The 16815-nt window shown below is 40.1% G+C and overlaps 1 protein-coding gene across 2 annotated transcripts in view; it reads right to left on the reverse strand.

Moving 5' to 3' along the window:
• Positions 1-3852: 3852 nt before the first annotated feature.
• FAM114A1 (family with sequence similarity 114 member A1) overlaps positions 3853-16815 on the reverse strand; it is a 44623-nt gene continuing 31660 nt past the window's right edge. For both annotated transcript variants that reach the window (XM_089654050.1, XM_089654051.1), the window contains exons 9-14: positions 14434-14519; positions 13998-14165; positions 12605-12744; positions 11788-11860; positions 8019-8072; positions 3853-6483 (exon numbers count right to left, since the gene is read on the reverse strand). In XM_089654050.1, coding sequence (XP_089510176.1) covers positions 6388-6483; positions 8019-8072; positions 11788-11860; positions 12605-12744; positions 13998-14165; positions 14434-14519 — 617 coding nt within the window. In that variant the 3' untranslated portion in view covers positions 3853-6387. The remainder of the gene's footprint in view (positions 6484-8018; positions 8073-11787; positions 11861-12604; positions 12745-13997; positions 14166-14433; positions 14520-16815) is intronic.

A 16815-nucleotide genomic window follows, 5' to 3' on the forward strand; every position in this document is an offset into this window, starting at 1 on the left:
ACAACACTAAACACTACTAAAATGCTCTTAACAGCTCTTTTCTACATGTATTGTAAAAACGGCCTTAATTGCTACCAAAAAAAAATGCTATTTCCAACATTTTTTATCCAGAATATTTTTTAGCTTAAAAAATGCTAGTGTGCATGGAACCTAAGAATTATTCCCTCTGTCTTAATATCAGCTTCTCGGAGAGTAACTCAGCTATTTATTGCCCACAGGATGTGTTGAAATCTGCTTTATGGAGCAGGTCTCCGAGACAGTCATATCCGTACTAGATGTGGCTAATGAGATTTTATTAATGGTATTTGGAGATGTCCCAAGTAGTGTAGCTACAGTACTGGAAAGAAGTTACTCAACATATTAGCATTGTATGTAATCCATACATCTGTATTTTAGGACATCTAGATGTTCCAGAAAATCAAGTCAATTTGAGGCTAGGGTTTTACAAAACATTTAGTCAATAAATCTTGGTGACACATTTCTGGTGGTATGGACATTTAAAATGGCCTGCACCAGGCTTGAAATCCCTGACGCCTGTTTTTGTAGCTTTACTGACATGTGCAGCAGATTTAGGTACTTGCTTATAGTGACATGTTTACAAAGAAGCGCTATTACTGCACCAAATTAAAAAATAAGGTATCCGTTTATGAAACTGAAATCAGCAGTGATCCTGAGGATGACTGCTGATCTCAGTACATTAGTGGTTTATGAAACAGAAAAGATCAGTGGAGAACATGTTCTCTGCTGACCTTCTCAGCACACAGAGAATCTGTCATTGACAGACACAGAAACAGCCAGTTTATGAAGAAGCTTTGTCAGCCTTTCACTGGCAATCTTTGTGAAAATTCTCCCTCCAAGACTTTCCAGCCCAGAGGTGGAGAATCGAGGAGAGAATCGCTGGAGTACTGAGGAGAAGAATTAAGTTTTTGAACTCTCTTCTTCCTTAGAGCCTCCAAGACAGTGGGAAAGCCCCTCTGCCTTTCACAACGCCCCTAAAAACGCTAAAGCAGTGTATGTATGTATGTATGTATGTATGTATGTATGTATGTATGTATGTATGTATATATATATATATATATATATATATATATATATATATATATATATATATACACACACACACACATACATATATATACTCAATCCCCAAAATAAATCCAAGATACTCAATTCATATACAGTGTCATGCATGTATTCCCTCATGAGGAATATCTCGTGCAAAAACGTGAAAATAAAGTAATCTATACTATAATAACATATATACTAATAATAAACAGTGCCACACAAAAAGTGCACAAAGGAATGAACGATAGTTCAAATACGAGAAAAAGTCCAAAGTTAATAATAATACTGATGATGCTGTGCTTAATGATGAACTTCACACTCCACTCTTCATGCAAAATTATGTGCAGTGTACGTGATTCACACGTGACAATCCTTAACAGCCAAAATGCCCCCTCACCTCCTTCCTTAGACCCCAAGGGGCCAGCACGCTTTCAGGATCACACGATCCTATCAGTATGGATCGCTCTCTAGAAAGTATCTTCCTCCTCCAGCGTCCACCAGTTTAGCAGCCAGCTCCTCCCAGGGTCATAGTAAGACACAAGCAGAGACCCTCCATAGTGCAACCAGTAATTTTATTGGTAATAGGTATAAAAAGTAGATTTCCACTCACAAAACGATGAATCTTCCAGCCTCCTACCACATGCTATGGGTGTACTGCATGGGTAATACACAGGGTGTTCCAATATGGCCCCCACGCCGGAAATGTCACCACGATTACCGGAAGCTCCTCCCCACGTACCGACTAGTTGCGTCATGCCCACTTCGTGACTTCATCAGGGACCCTGATAAAAAACGCAACTCACCAGATGTGCGTTTAAAATGCACAATAATTAATCCTGCGTCACCAGGCTATAGATAGGTCATCAGGTCTCGGGTCAGGATACCATACGTATCCCCATCCAAGCTCCACAGAAAAGGTCACCAGAATCCGCTACCAGGTATCACCATCAGGGTCATCTTTTCTCCAAATGGGCACACAGAGTGCCCAATAAGAGACCACATAGTGTGATATTGCTTAAGGTACCTTTTATTCAAGGATAATGGGTGTAATGGTAAATTTCAAAATCTCAAAAAAGTTCCAAAAAGTTACTGACCATATATTCAGGATGGCTGTGTTAGATGTCCAGTTGCTGCAGCCACCCTGACGCGTTTCGTGCGATGCACGTAGTCATAGGGATAGCCCTTATCACAGCCCCTATGACAGATGAATACCACAGGCATTTGCACAGCACTCAAAAATTCTGACCATATTTTTGCTTAACAAGTTGATTTCCTATGATTGTTGGCTCCATCTACTGGCCATAATGTGGTATTTTTCTGAAATGCTTCAAGTGTTATTAGACCCAAAAGCAAATATTTCTTATATTGCAGCTTACCAATTCTTAGATGTGATGGCTGCATTTGTTTTCTTTTTTTAGGATTTCTTTCTTCCATTTTCATCTGGAAATCCAGCCAGCAAGTCTGTTGTTTTTCAAAGCACAAACTATCCAGCAGAATGTATCAGTTTGCATGGATGAGACAAACCATTTATCTATTTAACAGCTTTTATTTATTCATATAAAACCTTTATCCCAAAAGGAAAACAAAATGTTGCTGGAACTGATTATAAAGTGTGAGTTTGGCTTCAATGTGTTACTTTATTTAAACCTGCTAATACATTTAACACTACCCTCCCCCCCGACTAACAATGCTGCTGCACCTCCTGTGTTGGTTCATCCAAAGTGGTGTCTCACTAATACTGGAGGTGTTTTACTGGCCACATCATCAGGTGAAAACAAAGGGGAAAAGCCAAAGAAACGAAAACTGATGCAGCCACCACATCTAAGGGTGGGTAAGCGGCAATAATTAAAATTTTTGGGTTTTGGGTTTAATACCACTTTCAATCAGGAGAAATACTGCATTATGGCACTATATTAATCAAAATATGGTCTATTTTTTATACATAGACTCCTTCGTGTTTACTCTAAACTGTGATTAGTGAACACAGTCATAAAAGGGCTTTTCACCCTGCAAAGTACATCATAATCATGACACATGGTCAGACATTGTAGATGGGTATTGTAGTACCTTGCAATGCAAAGTCAATTCCCCTCCAAGCACAATTACAGTGTGCTAAAATTAACTTGATTTTAAACATTTCAGATTCTGCTTTGTAGATATTGAGACAGAACTTGCTAGTGAATGTGCTGAAAGTGAAGTGACGGGATGCCTACATAATTACAAGGTAAAATGCTCACTTCTGCAAATTTCTAAGCAAAAGCAAAAAATCAGTAACTTAAGTAGGGGATGAGAAGTCTGAAAATTCTTCACTACAAAAGTACAGTAACTATGGTTGCAAGGAAGAGAATTTTTTTAAAATAACTTTTAGAAAATCAGCTGGCTGGTGCATAAACTGGAAAAGTTATTTATTTATAAATATATATTTAAATATTGCAATGCATAATGGGTTGTGTATGATATTAACTTCTTCGCATCAGTACGCATATATGAGTTGTTCCGATAGTGCACGCCGTGCTTGCTCCAGGCACATTAATTGGCGGCTAACAGAAAGCTCCAGGTTTCTACTTGAGATCAGGAGCTTTCCGATCATGTGACTGCTGCGACAGCCAATCACGGTGGTTACATGATCAGAAACCCCACCCACCTCCAGGCATCAGAAAGCTCTTAAAGGGTTGGGAGGCACCTGTAGTAAGGGTCGAAATTGATTTGTGTCTTAAATATGCACAGTATAGTGATTTGTTCAAAAAACTGGCATTTTACTTTAAAAGATTCACACAAAACAAGATGTAGCTTGCTACAATATATTTTATTTATTAAGGGATAAGAAAATTGGTTCCTCATTGGAGGAAATGATTCAGCAGAGTTCCTCAGAGGATAAGAGGAGTTTTTGTCTTCAAAGAGACACATTTTATTAACTTACAAAGTTTCTTGTTGCTCCCCACCCAATGGCAACAAGTGGTGTACCATTTTACAACATCTCCATGTAAGCCCCTTTACATTTAAAGTCATTCAAATTCATAATAATTATAGCACATGTACAGTATATACTTTCAGAACTTTTCTATTTTGCTGTGGCTTTAGGAGTTGATCATAATAAAAGTCACAACTGCTAATAATTCGTCATGTGCAACGGGCTCATTCATATTGTGTTGGCTCAATTACCCCTATTTGCTCGAATACAAAAAAAAAGTGAAATTTTAGAAACAAAAAAAACCCCAAAAACAAAAAAAAAAAAACAATTCTGGAAATGTTTTCTTTTTTGTAAACAGTTACTCAATGGAATGTTGCTAACAATACATAGGGGTTGATTTACTAAACCTGGAGGGTAAAAAATCTGGTGCAGCTGTACATGGTAAATTCAGCTTGTTCAATTAAGCTTTGAGGAAAAAACCTGGAATCTGATTGGTTTCTATGCAGAGCTGCACCAGATTTTGCACTCTCCAGCTTTAGCAACCTCATAATATATAATCTGTCATAGACTAGCTGCTGTGCTACATAGACATTTCAAAGCATGAGCAATTACATAATTATATAATTCTGGAAAAAAATAAATTCTTTGACTTTCTCCAGAACACCAAAGATTCACTTCTCTTCCACTTAAATTATGCATAGATTTTTTACCATGTTACATCAGGCTCATAAAAGGAGAACTCCACTGAAAACACACAGTTTAGCTTTGGGGGCTGAGTACTTTGGGCAAAACATTATGCCTATCTCCAAAAACACAATATAAAAATCAGCCTCGTTAAAGTTCTTTTTTTTTATATATATATACCTGACAGTAGCATTTGTTAGACCATTAAAGGATATGTTCACCTTCAGGAATATGTTACATGTTCCACCCATTTTTTAGGGTGGAACATCTAACATGTTCGCATTCCTACAAGCTGCAGCACCCAGGCTTTCCATGCTGGGGTTGGGAAATGCCGCAACTTACATTGAATTATTGATTATTGTTTTATGGTTTATTTTCGCAGTTTGTAATGTTTGTTTCCATTGATTTGAATGCATTTTTGGAGGGAACATGACATCATGGGGCGGGGCCAGGCTCATTTCACTTCACTATGATTGGTGGATGGTTTTCTTAAATAGTTCTCCAGTTTCTGTCACAATTTGTCACATGCCTGATGAAGGGATCCTGTGAGATTCTGAAACGTTGCCTTACTGTAACTATGTGATCGTTCATTAAAACTTTTGGAGCCATATTGGTAATCCTCGGTGTGCTGGTGACATTCTCCCTTGCTGATTCTGTTCGGTTCCAGCCGATGGTCGCTGCAGCACCCACTTATACACACAGCCGTTTTTAACGCAGGAATGTGTGCGTTTGGATTGTACACTTACATTGAATGGACTCAAGCAACCGTGTGCAAGAAGCCGTATATATTTCTCTATTATCAACATACCCTACATTCCAATGCAATATAGTTATACTACGAATAATGTTAAAGTAGTATTAAATATTATTATAGTATTCATATTACAGTAGGTTGCTGTACATAACCCAAGAGCAGAAGCAATTTTATTTCAGAGGCTTTTATCAATAGGCTGCAGTTAAAGTCTCTCTCTGGCCATTTTACTTTTTATGATTTAGTCTCTCCTCCCTGTTGCAGCATTCTCCATATTTCTCTTTTACTTAGTTTCCTCCTGGAGCTCTGTAATCCTCTTCTTTGCCTTCATGGCCACATCAGAAGGGCCTCCAAGTTCTTTAGTCCATTGAAAGAAAGTGGAGTGATAAGTGACACAATACATCCAGTAGGATCCCTTCCCCTGGGTCAGGTGGATATCTGTCCTGCTCTGATTGGCAGAGAAGGGGTGGAGGGTTATCCGACGTACCAATTCTCTATCCCAGGGTATGTAAAGGTGCCACTACACAGGATGACTATGCCGCATTGACTTCACTCTGCAGCAGAAAATACCATGGACTAGCACATTCACCAGATATTCATACTTTGAAAGACAGCACTTTCATTAATTTAAAGGAGGACTAATATTTATTTGGTATGAACGTTTCATGTCGACTTTTATTTTGGGTATAGCTGCAAAATATAAATTACAAGGTCTCTTAATAATATGCTGTCTACTTATTTTTTAGTCAAAGCTAAACTGTTGGTATTCAGTGGTGTTCTACTTTCTGCAGATCAGACTATTAAATATCTACACAAAATCATCGACTTTATGAAACACTTTCCAAAACCTTTAACGCTACGATGTGCAAATTTGCATACGGCAGACAGCAGCGAGCTGTTCCCATTGGTTAAATCACAGTCAACTGGAACAGTATTGTTAAGCTTTGCTGTGACTTTGCTCAGGTTGTAGATGGTGCTAGGCTTTAGAAGCGGTTGCCTGAATATGGGAGAATTGCAGTATGGGAAGCAGCAGCCGGAAAGCATCCTGGATATAAGTTGTGCTGTTACTTCCCTAGAAAACAAACAAAGGTCAGTCATTTAGGATCTGCAGTGCTTATTTAACAGAAAAAATACAATAATGTGCATTTCCTATAGTCGCCTATACATGTTCACCTGTCACAAATAAGCCTCATGGATGCTTTCCGTTTCTTTATCTCTCCTAGATGTCTTTCCTACTTACTGCTTGACGTTTGTAAAAATTTTAACTTCATTTAGCCACGTCAAGCATTTGGACTTTAATTCATTTCATTGGCCAGAATATTAATTTATTCTGGACATTAAAATGAATTAACGCTTAAGCACTAAATACGTCTAGTGTTTACATGCGATTACAAGCATCAGTCGCTTTTCTGCCAAGTTGCTGCTACTCCTGGGCAGACTGGCAGTGTTTTTTTTCCTGCCTCTAAACTCCTCTAAAAGCCTATGTGTACACTTAGGCTAACATGAAGGGGTGTTTCTGAGCAAGGTGATGCATCAAGGTATGTTTGTTTTTTGATGGAAACAGTGCTGTAGGCAGTTAATTAATTGGGTATTAAACTAAAAACTAAAACATGTATTAATTTTTGGAAATGGTAGCTTGAGGTGATTGTAGCCGTATTAGTGCATTTGCGGCAGAAACAATTGAGTACTGTCCATGATACTTTTTTTATTTGCACTAACATACAATTTTGAGGACATGCTTTCAGGGTATGTCCCCTTCTTCAAAGTCCAAACAGTACTATTACAAATCACAAAGTTTAAGCAGAATGTTAGAAGGGATTGAGGCAAAAAAAAAAAAAAAGGCTACAGATAAGATACATCAAGAGCGATGATGTATCTTATCTGTAGCCTTTTTTTTTTTCTCAATCCCTTCTAACATTCTGCTTAAACTTTGTGATTTGTAATAGTACTGTTTGGACTTTGAAGAAGGGGACATACCCCGAAAGTATGTCCTCAAAATTGTATGTTAGTGGAAATGGTAGGGCAGGGTTAGAGCCTCTGTTTGAAATCCAGATCAGGGTGGTTCTTTTTCCATGAAGAGTTCTATGGAGCCACACTTGCGTGCACGCTCCCAGCCAGGACTAATGTTAAATGTATGTGCATCCATACAAACAGACAAGCCACAACCCTCCACCAAGCAAATTGGCTACTTGAAACCTGGGCGAGTGTGTGATCTCATTGAGTTTGGAGAAGTTGCACTGAGGGGCCTGGAACAGGTAGAGGTGAATAGGTAAGTGCTTGTGCCCACATACCATGCATGTTACATAGTGGGAGATGTTTAAAACACTGTTTAGGATGTGGAATTTAATACTACTTCCAAGTGTTGTCTATGCCCTATTGAGGAGAGCTTTCCCAGTTTCCTAGTCTGATCCAGACAGGACCGAGGGTAAATCTGCATACGCATACGTAGACAGCAATAAAACCCCTTCAGGGATTCTAAACCTTTATGCTACTAAACACTTTGGTTTTAATGCTGCCTGCCTCCCCATTGGGAGGATTTCCTGCCACTTCCTGCCCAGTCTGACACCTGTCAAAAATAGGAAGTAAGGTCACAGAGTATGAGATTACCTCCAACTGTATACTGTTGATCATAGGATTCAAGACTTCTGCCTTCAGCTTGCTCTGTAAAGCAAACATTCTATAATTAATATATCTTCCAATAATTACATGCTGTAAAATAAACTGCACACCTAGTATTAATCTAAGCAAATATAACTTTACTAGAACATGCATTAATGATGTAAATCACGAGCCAAAATTTACAAAGTCTACTCACTGCATGACTGTGAAGCACAACACCATGTTAAATGGAAATCGAGTATTTTCAACTAGTACGCATTTAAAGCCAGTCATACATGGATCAAAATGTGTCCGGTTCATCAGGGACCAGCCAAATTGAAGTCCATGTATGGGCACCCTTGGTTGTACACAAGTTGATCTATGGTCGGCCTTAGTGTAACTTTTTTAAAACTTGTTCACATGGGCGACCAGGGGTTGGTAACAGCAGGAGAGTAAGTTGAGGTTCTACCACCCCCCAGCTGTCCATCTACACAGAGCTACAGTCTGCTTTTTGACCGCAGCAAACGTTTAACAGCATGTCACATTCAGTTGCATTTAATACAGCTGAACACAATCTGTTCAAGTGAATGGGGCTGCAATGCAACCGCCCTGCAACTGTGTGCAGTGCAAACAGTTGTGATGTGTTGGTTTGCCATTTTCAGGGCTAAAGCAGGTGCCTTTCAGAAGCACTTTATAAAGTAGCCTACTGTGGATCAGTGGGATGGCAATGTAGCCGCACATGTAAATGAGCCCTTCGTGTAACATTTTACTACTTGTATTAGGATATATTGTCATAACTGTCAAATATTCAGTTTTTAGACTCTCCCTCTAATGGAAAATTGTATGTCACTTCGAGCATTCAATGTCCTTGTCAGACAACTGCTGAGATATAACTCAAGTACACAGTAAACATTCTAGGGATTGTATTATGTTTATTAAGTCATTATAAATCTGATCTGAGTTACAAACTTGCACAAAGAGGAGCAGTAATAGGACAATCACTGTGCAGCCTTTGTTCAACCAGCAGGGAAATCTCTCCTGCTGCGCTATTGTATTCTGACAGCAGGGAGACCTCCCTGCCATCAGAACACACTGATCAGCACCGCCGGCTATAGATAATAGTGCTGATTGAGAGGAAATTTTCCAACAGGCTGGTTATACACAAGTTGATCTGTCAACCAGCCTGCCCATACATGGATCGAAATTTGTCCAGTCCATGCTAAACCTTTGTTTTGCTGCTGTGATCTGACTGTTACAGGGTGGCCATGTTTGTTCTCCATGGTCCCATTTATTTAGGAATGTAGCCACCCTCTTATGCTCGCTTCTGCGGTTGACCATAGACTATGAACTATGGGATTTATAGTTTACATAGAGCAGTGGACAGGACCGCAGCTAAGATGCACTGCTTGTTCCAAACAAAGGGAAGTTGGGTAGAAAATGAGGTGTGGGAGCTCACAGAGGACATTACAAGGAGGTAGAAAAAAAAAAACACACAAGGAAACAAATGTCATGTAAAATACGATATATTGCCCAAAGTATTAGGACACCTGCCTTTACACACACATGGCATCCCAGTCTCCTAGTCCACAGGGCTCAAAATTGAGTTGGCCCACCCTTTGCAGCTATAATAGCTTCAACTCTTCTGGGAAGGCTGTCCACAAGGTTTAGGAATGTGTCTATGGGAATGTTTGCCCATCTTTCCAGAAGCACATTTGTGAGGTCAGACACTGGTGTTGGATGAGAAGGCCTGGATCGCAGGCTACACTCTAATTCATCCTAAAGGTGTTCTATCGGGTTGAGGTCAGGACTGTGTGCAGATCAGTCAAGTTCCTCCACCCCAAACTTGCTCATTCATGTCTTTATGGACCTTGCTTTGTGCACCGGTGCGCAGTCATGTTGGAACAAGAAGGGGCCATCCCCAAACCGTTCCCTCAGTTGGGAGTATGAAATTGCCCAAAATGTCTTGGAATGCTGACGCCTTAAAGTGTTACTAAACCCACAACAGTAAAATCAGTCTGTATATGCAGTAAATCATGCTGGTCATACCTCACTGTGGAACCTAAGGGGTTAATCGTCTGCATTGTGTAAAAATGCTGTTTGATCCCGACTTCTCTGATCCTCCCCTTTTTCGAGTGTCCCCCTCTTATCGCCGGAGAATACATATCGTGTGGAGTAACTCTGCACATGCTCAGTTTGGGGTGTATTGCTATAGAGGTTTTTTTTTTCTTGGGAGAGTGCATGTGATCAGCACAGGGCCAATCAGCACTGTCCAGACAGTGGTCAGGGGTTCTGCATCCTCCCAGAGCAGAAAAAAACTCCTTTTACAAGCTTTAACATGTGATCTGCTGGACACTGATAGAAGTCACATGACTGTTATATACTGCAGATGGGAAAATGTATTTAGCAGTTTATATTTACTAAAATAAATGCATTCCCATGCTCAGTGTACTGTGGGAGACCAGATATAGTGAATGTAGGGTCCTGAGTTTAGTAACATTTTAAGAATTCCCTTCACTGGAACTAAGGGGCCAAGTCCAACCCCTGAAAAACAACCCCACACCGTAATCCCCCCTCCACCAAACTTTACACTTGGCACAATGCAGTCAGGAAAGTACCGTTCACCTGGCAACTACCAAACCCAGACACATCCATTGGACTGCCAGACAGAGAAGGGTGATTTGTCACTCCAGAGAACACGTCTCCACTGCTCTAGAGTCCAGTGGTGGCGTGCTTTACACCACTACATTGGGAGCTTTGCATTGCACTTGGTGATGTAAAGCATGGATGCAGTTGCTCGGCCATGTAAACCCATTCCATGAAGTGCTCTGAGCATTGTTGTGCGGATCTGAAGGCCACACGAAGTTTGCAGGTCTTTAGCTATTGACTCTGCAGACAGTTGGCGACTTCTGCGCACTGTGTGCTTCAGCATGCACTGACCCCGCTCTGTCATTTTACGTGGCCTACCACTTTGTGGCTGAGCTGCTGTTCCCAGTGGCTTCCAATTTGTTATAATACCATGAACAGTTGACCATGGAATATTTAGTAGCAAGGAAATTTCACAGATGGACTTATTGCACAGGTGGCAACCTCTCACGGTACCAAGCTTGAGTTCACTGAGCTCCTGACAGCGACTTATTCTTTCACAAATGTTTGTAGAAGCAGTCTGCATGCCTAGGTGCTTGATTTTATACACCTGTGGCAGTGGAAGTGATTGGAACACCTGCATCCAATGATTTGTAGGGGCGTCCCAATACTTTTGCCAATGTAGATTACAGGGCCATTAAGGTGGAATTCCAGTCACAACCTAACTGACCTAAACCTATTCCAACTCCATTCTATCTAACCCTGTAAAGAAAAGATCCCTAAACTTACTTATTCTGAAGCCGATCCAGTCTAGTCTCTAGAGGTGGTTTCTGTGTGCAGGAGAGAAAGCCAACAATGGCTGGAAATGCCTGGGAGATGACATTGCCCATAGACTTACTATGTGGCATCTGTTTTCGCCTGCCCCTCCTCTACACAGAACCTGCTGCTGATATCTGATCATGAGACTGGACAGGAACGGCTTCAGAATAGGTAAGTATACAGATCTTTTCTTTACAGGCTTGGATAGAATAGGCTTAGAATGGGGGTGGGAGTAGGTTTAGCCTTAGATAGATTGTGACTGCAATTCTACTTTAATGAGTGGATATTAATGGAAAATAAGGAAAATTGATTAGTGTTACTTTAAATGTCAAATTCTTCCTTATAACCTTTAGACAACAAAATACTGAATACTCACCCCAACAGTGGTCAGACAGCCTGTAAACCTCTTTGATAAGGATGTTACTTCTTTACACATAGCACCAGTTAATCTAAAAGAATATGCACAGAAATATACCAGTGAACATTAAACAAAGAAAACATTTTTCCCCCCAATAAAGCTATTGTGATACATTTGCTGAAATTTTATTATCTTAGATCCTATACTTGGAAGCCTCTCTTTCTCTATCATCTTGGCTTGCAATGGCTATCTCACAACAAAGATTGTTCAGGGCAGGTGGTGTTCAGCCCGAACTGTGGTAAAGAGAATGGTCTTGACTTTTGGCAGACTGAAGTTGAAGCAGAGGATAAAGAAACAGACACAGAAAAGCTTGGATAAGATACAGCATGGCAGTATATGTCAACAGCATGCTACACAATATTTTAAGAAACCTATAATGTATCTACTTAGTAGAATATACCTTATATTGTCATCTAGTGATAACAAGGGATCCGTTTGTATATTTCTGCTGCATGGAGTATAAATTCCACTAGCTAGTATAATACTAGCCTAAAAGAACATGCATGATCAGAGAAGAGGGATGGAGGTAACAGAGCCAGCCATGGACATGGACGGAGCCAAGAGGTACCTGGCCCCTCACCTTCAATATTGTATCCATGCAAGACTTCTGTATCTTCATAAACTTTGCATGTAGCATTCTGATCTATTCTGATTAATCAAAGAGATCTATGATGGGAAACCTGTATATATTTTCTGCCCTACTTAAACCAATAGCAGTATAACATATATAATCAACATAAATAACATATATATGAAACACATTTCGTCCACTCACTTTGTTAAGACTACAGCTTGGTCCTTCACTGGCTTTTCTATGTCCTGTCCATGAAGAATCAATTCTGCCACTTTATGAAGCTGTTCGATGCAGCGAGCAGTGATTTCAGCCAGACTTTCAATAGATGTCATGTATACATCCTGAACACAGGAGAAGGAGTAGAGTTAATAATGCCACCTACTTTCAGGTTCACAGTAAAGGATATTTATGAATGCTTCAAATGAATTAACACAGACTTTTCAAACTTCAATTTATGACCAAAGATCCCAGGTATCATAAAACAAGCAGACCTCTGCTGAATATAAATTCAATTCAATAAAGTAAAAGAGTTTTTTTTTACCTAAAATGCAAATGTAGCCATTTATCTTTTGAACCTCCCGAATGAAACTGCAGTGAAGAAATATGGGACGTTGCCATTGTCAATCTCTCTTTCTGAATGTAGTTTCCTGGCTGTCATAATGATCCATAGCTATTCTGCTGACTCAGTGGTGGTGTCCAGATTATCATATTTGAGGTCACTTTGACTTTCCTGGGTTGCATACTTGTCCCAGGACAGTACCTCACTTTGCAAAAGCCAGAGAGATCAAAGCAAACACCATTAAATTGGTTCCGGTCTAAACTAGCCTCAGTATCTGCATGTAAGATAGGGTCTTTACATTGTACGCTCATTGGGGGAAGGGACTGATGTGAACACACACACACAGACTTTTTTTGCATTTTACAGGTATTGGCAGTACTACACACATTCATAAGAGGCAAGTGTGTCCGATTACTGTTAGGTAGCGCACATGTGGATCAGTCCAGAGACCAATAATCAAGATGGCATTAGTACATGCATGGAACAGCTTGTGGTGATGAAGTTCATTGTGAAAGAAGGCGTAAATTCCACAGTACGGTGATGAGACGCTCAGAAGAAGCAAGACATCTGAATGGTGTAAATGTTCCAAAGATGACCGTATGTCCGTCAGTGACGATCCCGGCCGTGATGGCTCCCAGCTCACAGCAATCATCCTTGTGAATATTCAGTGCGTGGAATGCCTGATCCTGCGCTTATAGTGAATGTCATCCTAAACCAACTAATGAAGTCGCCGGGCACTATTCTTTTCATGTTTTTTTTTCTTTTAATTCAGATAAAGTTGCATGAAAAAGTCTATTAACAGCATCCACATAACAAAAATTGTTTATCAGATTTGATTAAAATAATATCTACTAAACACTTTTTTATATGATGATGCTGTTAACAGTCTTTTCACCCATCTGTATCTGAATTAAAAGAAAAAAAAGCAAATTAAAGTTCAATGAATATTCACTTTAGCTTTCTTTCATCAATGATCACCTATACATACTACAGCAGGATGCCCATCTTGTACTATTTTATTAAAAAAATGTTTACTTCAGTGGTGATGCCTTTCTGTGGTTCAGCTTTAGGTTCTTCACTGCTTTCTTTAGGATCTTCTTTCACAATTTCTGTCACCTCCAGGCCATCTGCCTCTAGGTTCTTTGGTGGTTCCTCTGGGCACAGGCTTCCTGAAGACAACCAGTCATGGGCTTTTTTCCTGGCCTGCAAAGAGGAATGCACTAAGACTGAACTGGATATCATTTTTTTTTTCCAAAAATATTTTATTTAAATTGGATATCATTTTAGATACCAAAATGTAAATAAATCAGAAATGAAAATTAAGGGCAATCAAGCAAAACCGAAACTATTAGAAAACCTATAGAACAGAGTCATGGCTATAATACAAAGAAAAGAGAACAAGAAGTCAAACAGCCTAAAATGCAAATATAGGCAACATAATACATCCATATGTAATGAAAATAGAACTGACCTTATTTAGCTTGTCAGGTGTAGCAGCAACATGGAGCTCAAATAATAATTCAGTAAGCATGCTGGCAAATTCTTCTTTCTCTTCCTCTGCACAAAAAATACAGGATTGGAATAGTTAAAGTGGTAGTAAACTGGAAAAGTAAAAAAACAAAACAAAAACAAAAAACCAACCTTTTCCCCTGCAAGGCAATATCATAATGTGCTAGTACACACCGCATACTAGCACATTATGTGAAACATACCTTAAAACAAAGCCCTCCAGCGGCACACTGTCACCGCTGACAGGGCTTCCATCTTTCCCTGGTCTTCCTTCTGGTTTCACAGGCTCCAGCAGTTTGAATGGCAAAGCCGTGATGACGTCAAAGTTTATAGCACAGATCTGCAGAAATGGCACGGGTATGCGGTGACATCAATGGCAGCTGCACAAGTAAATATCTCCTAAAGCAGAGGTACTCAATCTTTTGAAGAGCGAGGGCCACTTAAGGGATATGGTAACCAGTTGCAAACCACAATGAAATGGTTCACAATTATTTTTTTTATTTTGAATATCATAATGAACATAAATGCCTGAAAACCCTCCTCTTCAGGGAAGCCTACCCCAACCTCACCTAACACCCAACCTCACCTAACAACTAACCTCCTCCACTCCTCCCACCACTCCTCCCACCACTCCATCCCCCACAACCATCTCCTCCTGTACCACCTTCCCCTCCCTCCTAGATTGTAAGCTCGAAAGAGCAGGGCCCTCAATCCCCTCATATAGTGTATTGTTACGGTCTTGTCTCATGTTCTGTCCCCCTTGCTACTGTACAGTGCTGAGCATACCCTTTGGTGCTATATACTGTATAATAATAATAAATGCTAGCAGGAGGTAGAAGATGAAAAGTGAGCTTTCAACAGATGCAAGAGGAAAATGGAGAGGATCAGTTCCTGTGTATGGCACCCCGCTTGTCCACGTGTAAAACAGAGTATGAGATAGGGAGGCTTAAAGGCCCCCCTGGGATGGGTGTTTCCATTGTGATCCCTGATGCTACACCAGTGGTTGGGTGGGTGTGGTAAAAACATCTCAACTACAGGGTTTTATACCCCCCCAACCACAAATGTAAATGCGATCTTACTTTCCTGAGCCCCCTATAAAGATTGCCTGCACATTGATGCACTGCAATTTACCAGGATATAATAGAAAGTGCATTTCCCTGGTTTGGGGTTGAGGACCACATTTGAGGGCTCTGAGGGCCACAGGTTGAGTACCACTATCCTAAATAGTGCACGTTTAGGAGATATTTACAGTACCTTAAAGGTAAGCCTTATTATAGGCCGACCTGTAGGTAAAACATAAACAAATGTTCTTTACTACCACTTTCAAAGAGGATTCCATTTTTGCTTTTGAAATTAAAAGTGAGGAGTATCTCACAGGTGGAGGTATTGCAGCCTCTGTTGGTTATACCATAAACCTACCTACCCAAATTAGCAGAATCATGCCTCCATTTATGTCATTGTAGTATGAAGACACACAACCTTATTTTACGATTCCACTCTCCTCCAGTATGCCTCCCTAGTTTTTAGAAACTGATAGCACAATATTATGTGCCATTCAATAATCTCCATTCATTATAGAGATGAACAGAGGCCCACAGACAGCTGCTGACAGCTGTCAAAGTGACCCAGGAACATGGGTGTAAAGATTTCAGATATTCTGTGTATCAAATGTGTCTGATAACATAAGATACATAGAACATCACCTGTGTGTATTAGTGGATTGTGCAGAAGTTTTTCCTTCTTTACACGGAGTTCAGGAGTTTACATAGTAGGCACTAGAAGCAAGCCTGTACATTAAAATAAACATCAATTTCCCAGGTATACTTGGACATAGTTAGATCTCTTCCAAAAAGAAGCAGAATGCTACAGAGTCAAAGCCGAATGGTATTGATGTCACTTTTGTGACATTCTTATTTATTCTTTAGCTTTCACCTGGACCCCAACAGACCCTTTTGAGGTCTATGGGCAGGCGGACGTAAACAGGTGTGTGTCCATTTACACCTGACTACCAGAAATCTATCCTGTTTATCTCTGAAAAAAACTGAATAGTATGCAGACCTTTTCTGTGTTTTTTTGGACCTAGAAGGACTTGGATTGTCTGCAACTGCTGATTGAGCAAAAATTTCAAGCATGTCTCTTCAAGAGAAGTTGATCAAATGTCAAGCAGAGACTGTCACACACAGATTGAAATTGAGCCTGTCCCTGCTGAACGTTTATGGTTTAAGACTAGCAATACTGTATTCAAGCAGTTGCTAAAATCATGGCTGCTTGAATACCTGAAGAACTGACTGCATCGAATAAGATGCAGTCACTGTTTGGTTGATAATTTTCCTCCCAGGTCCTT

This window comes from Staurois parvus, unplaced genomic scaffold (genome assembly GCF_062004578.1).
Source record: "Staurois parvus isolate SC_StPar_1 unplaced genomic scaffold, SC_StPar_1.0 ptg000734l, whole genome shotgun sequence".
Lineage (NCBI taxonomy): Eukaryota > Metazoa > Chordata > Amphibia > Anura > Ranidae > Staurois > Staurois parvus.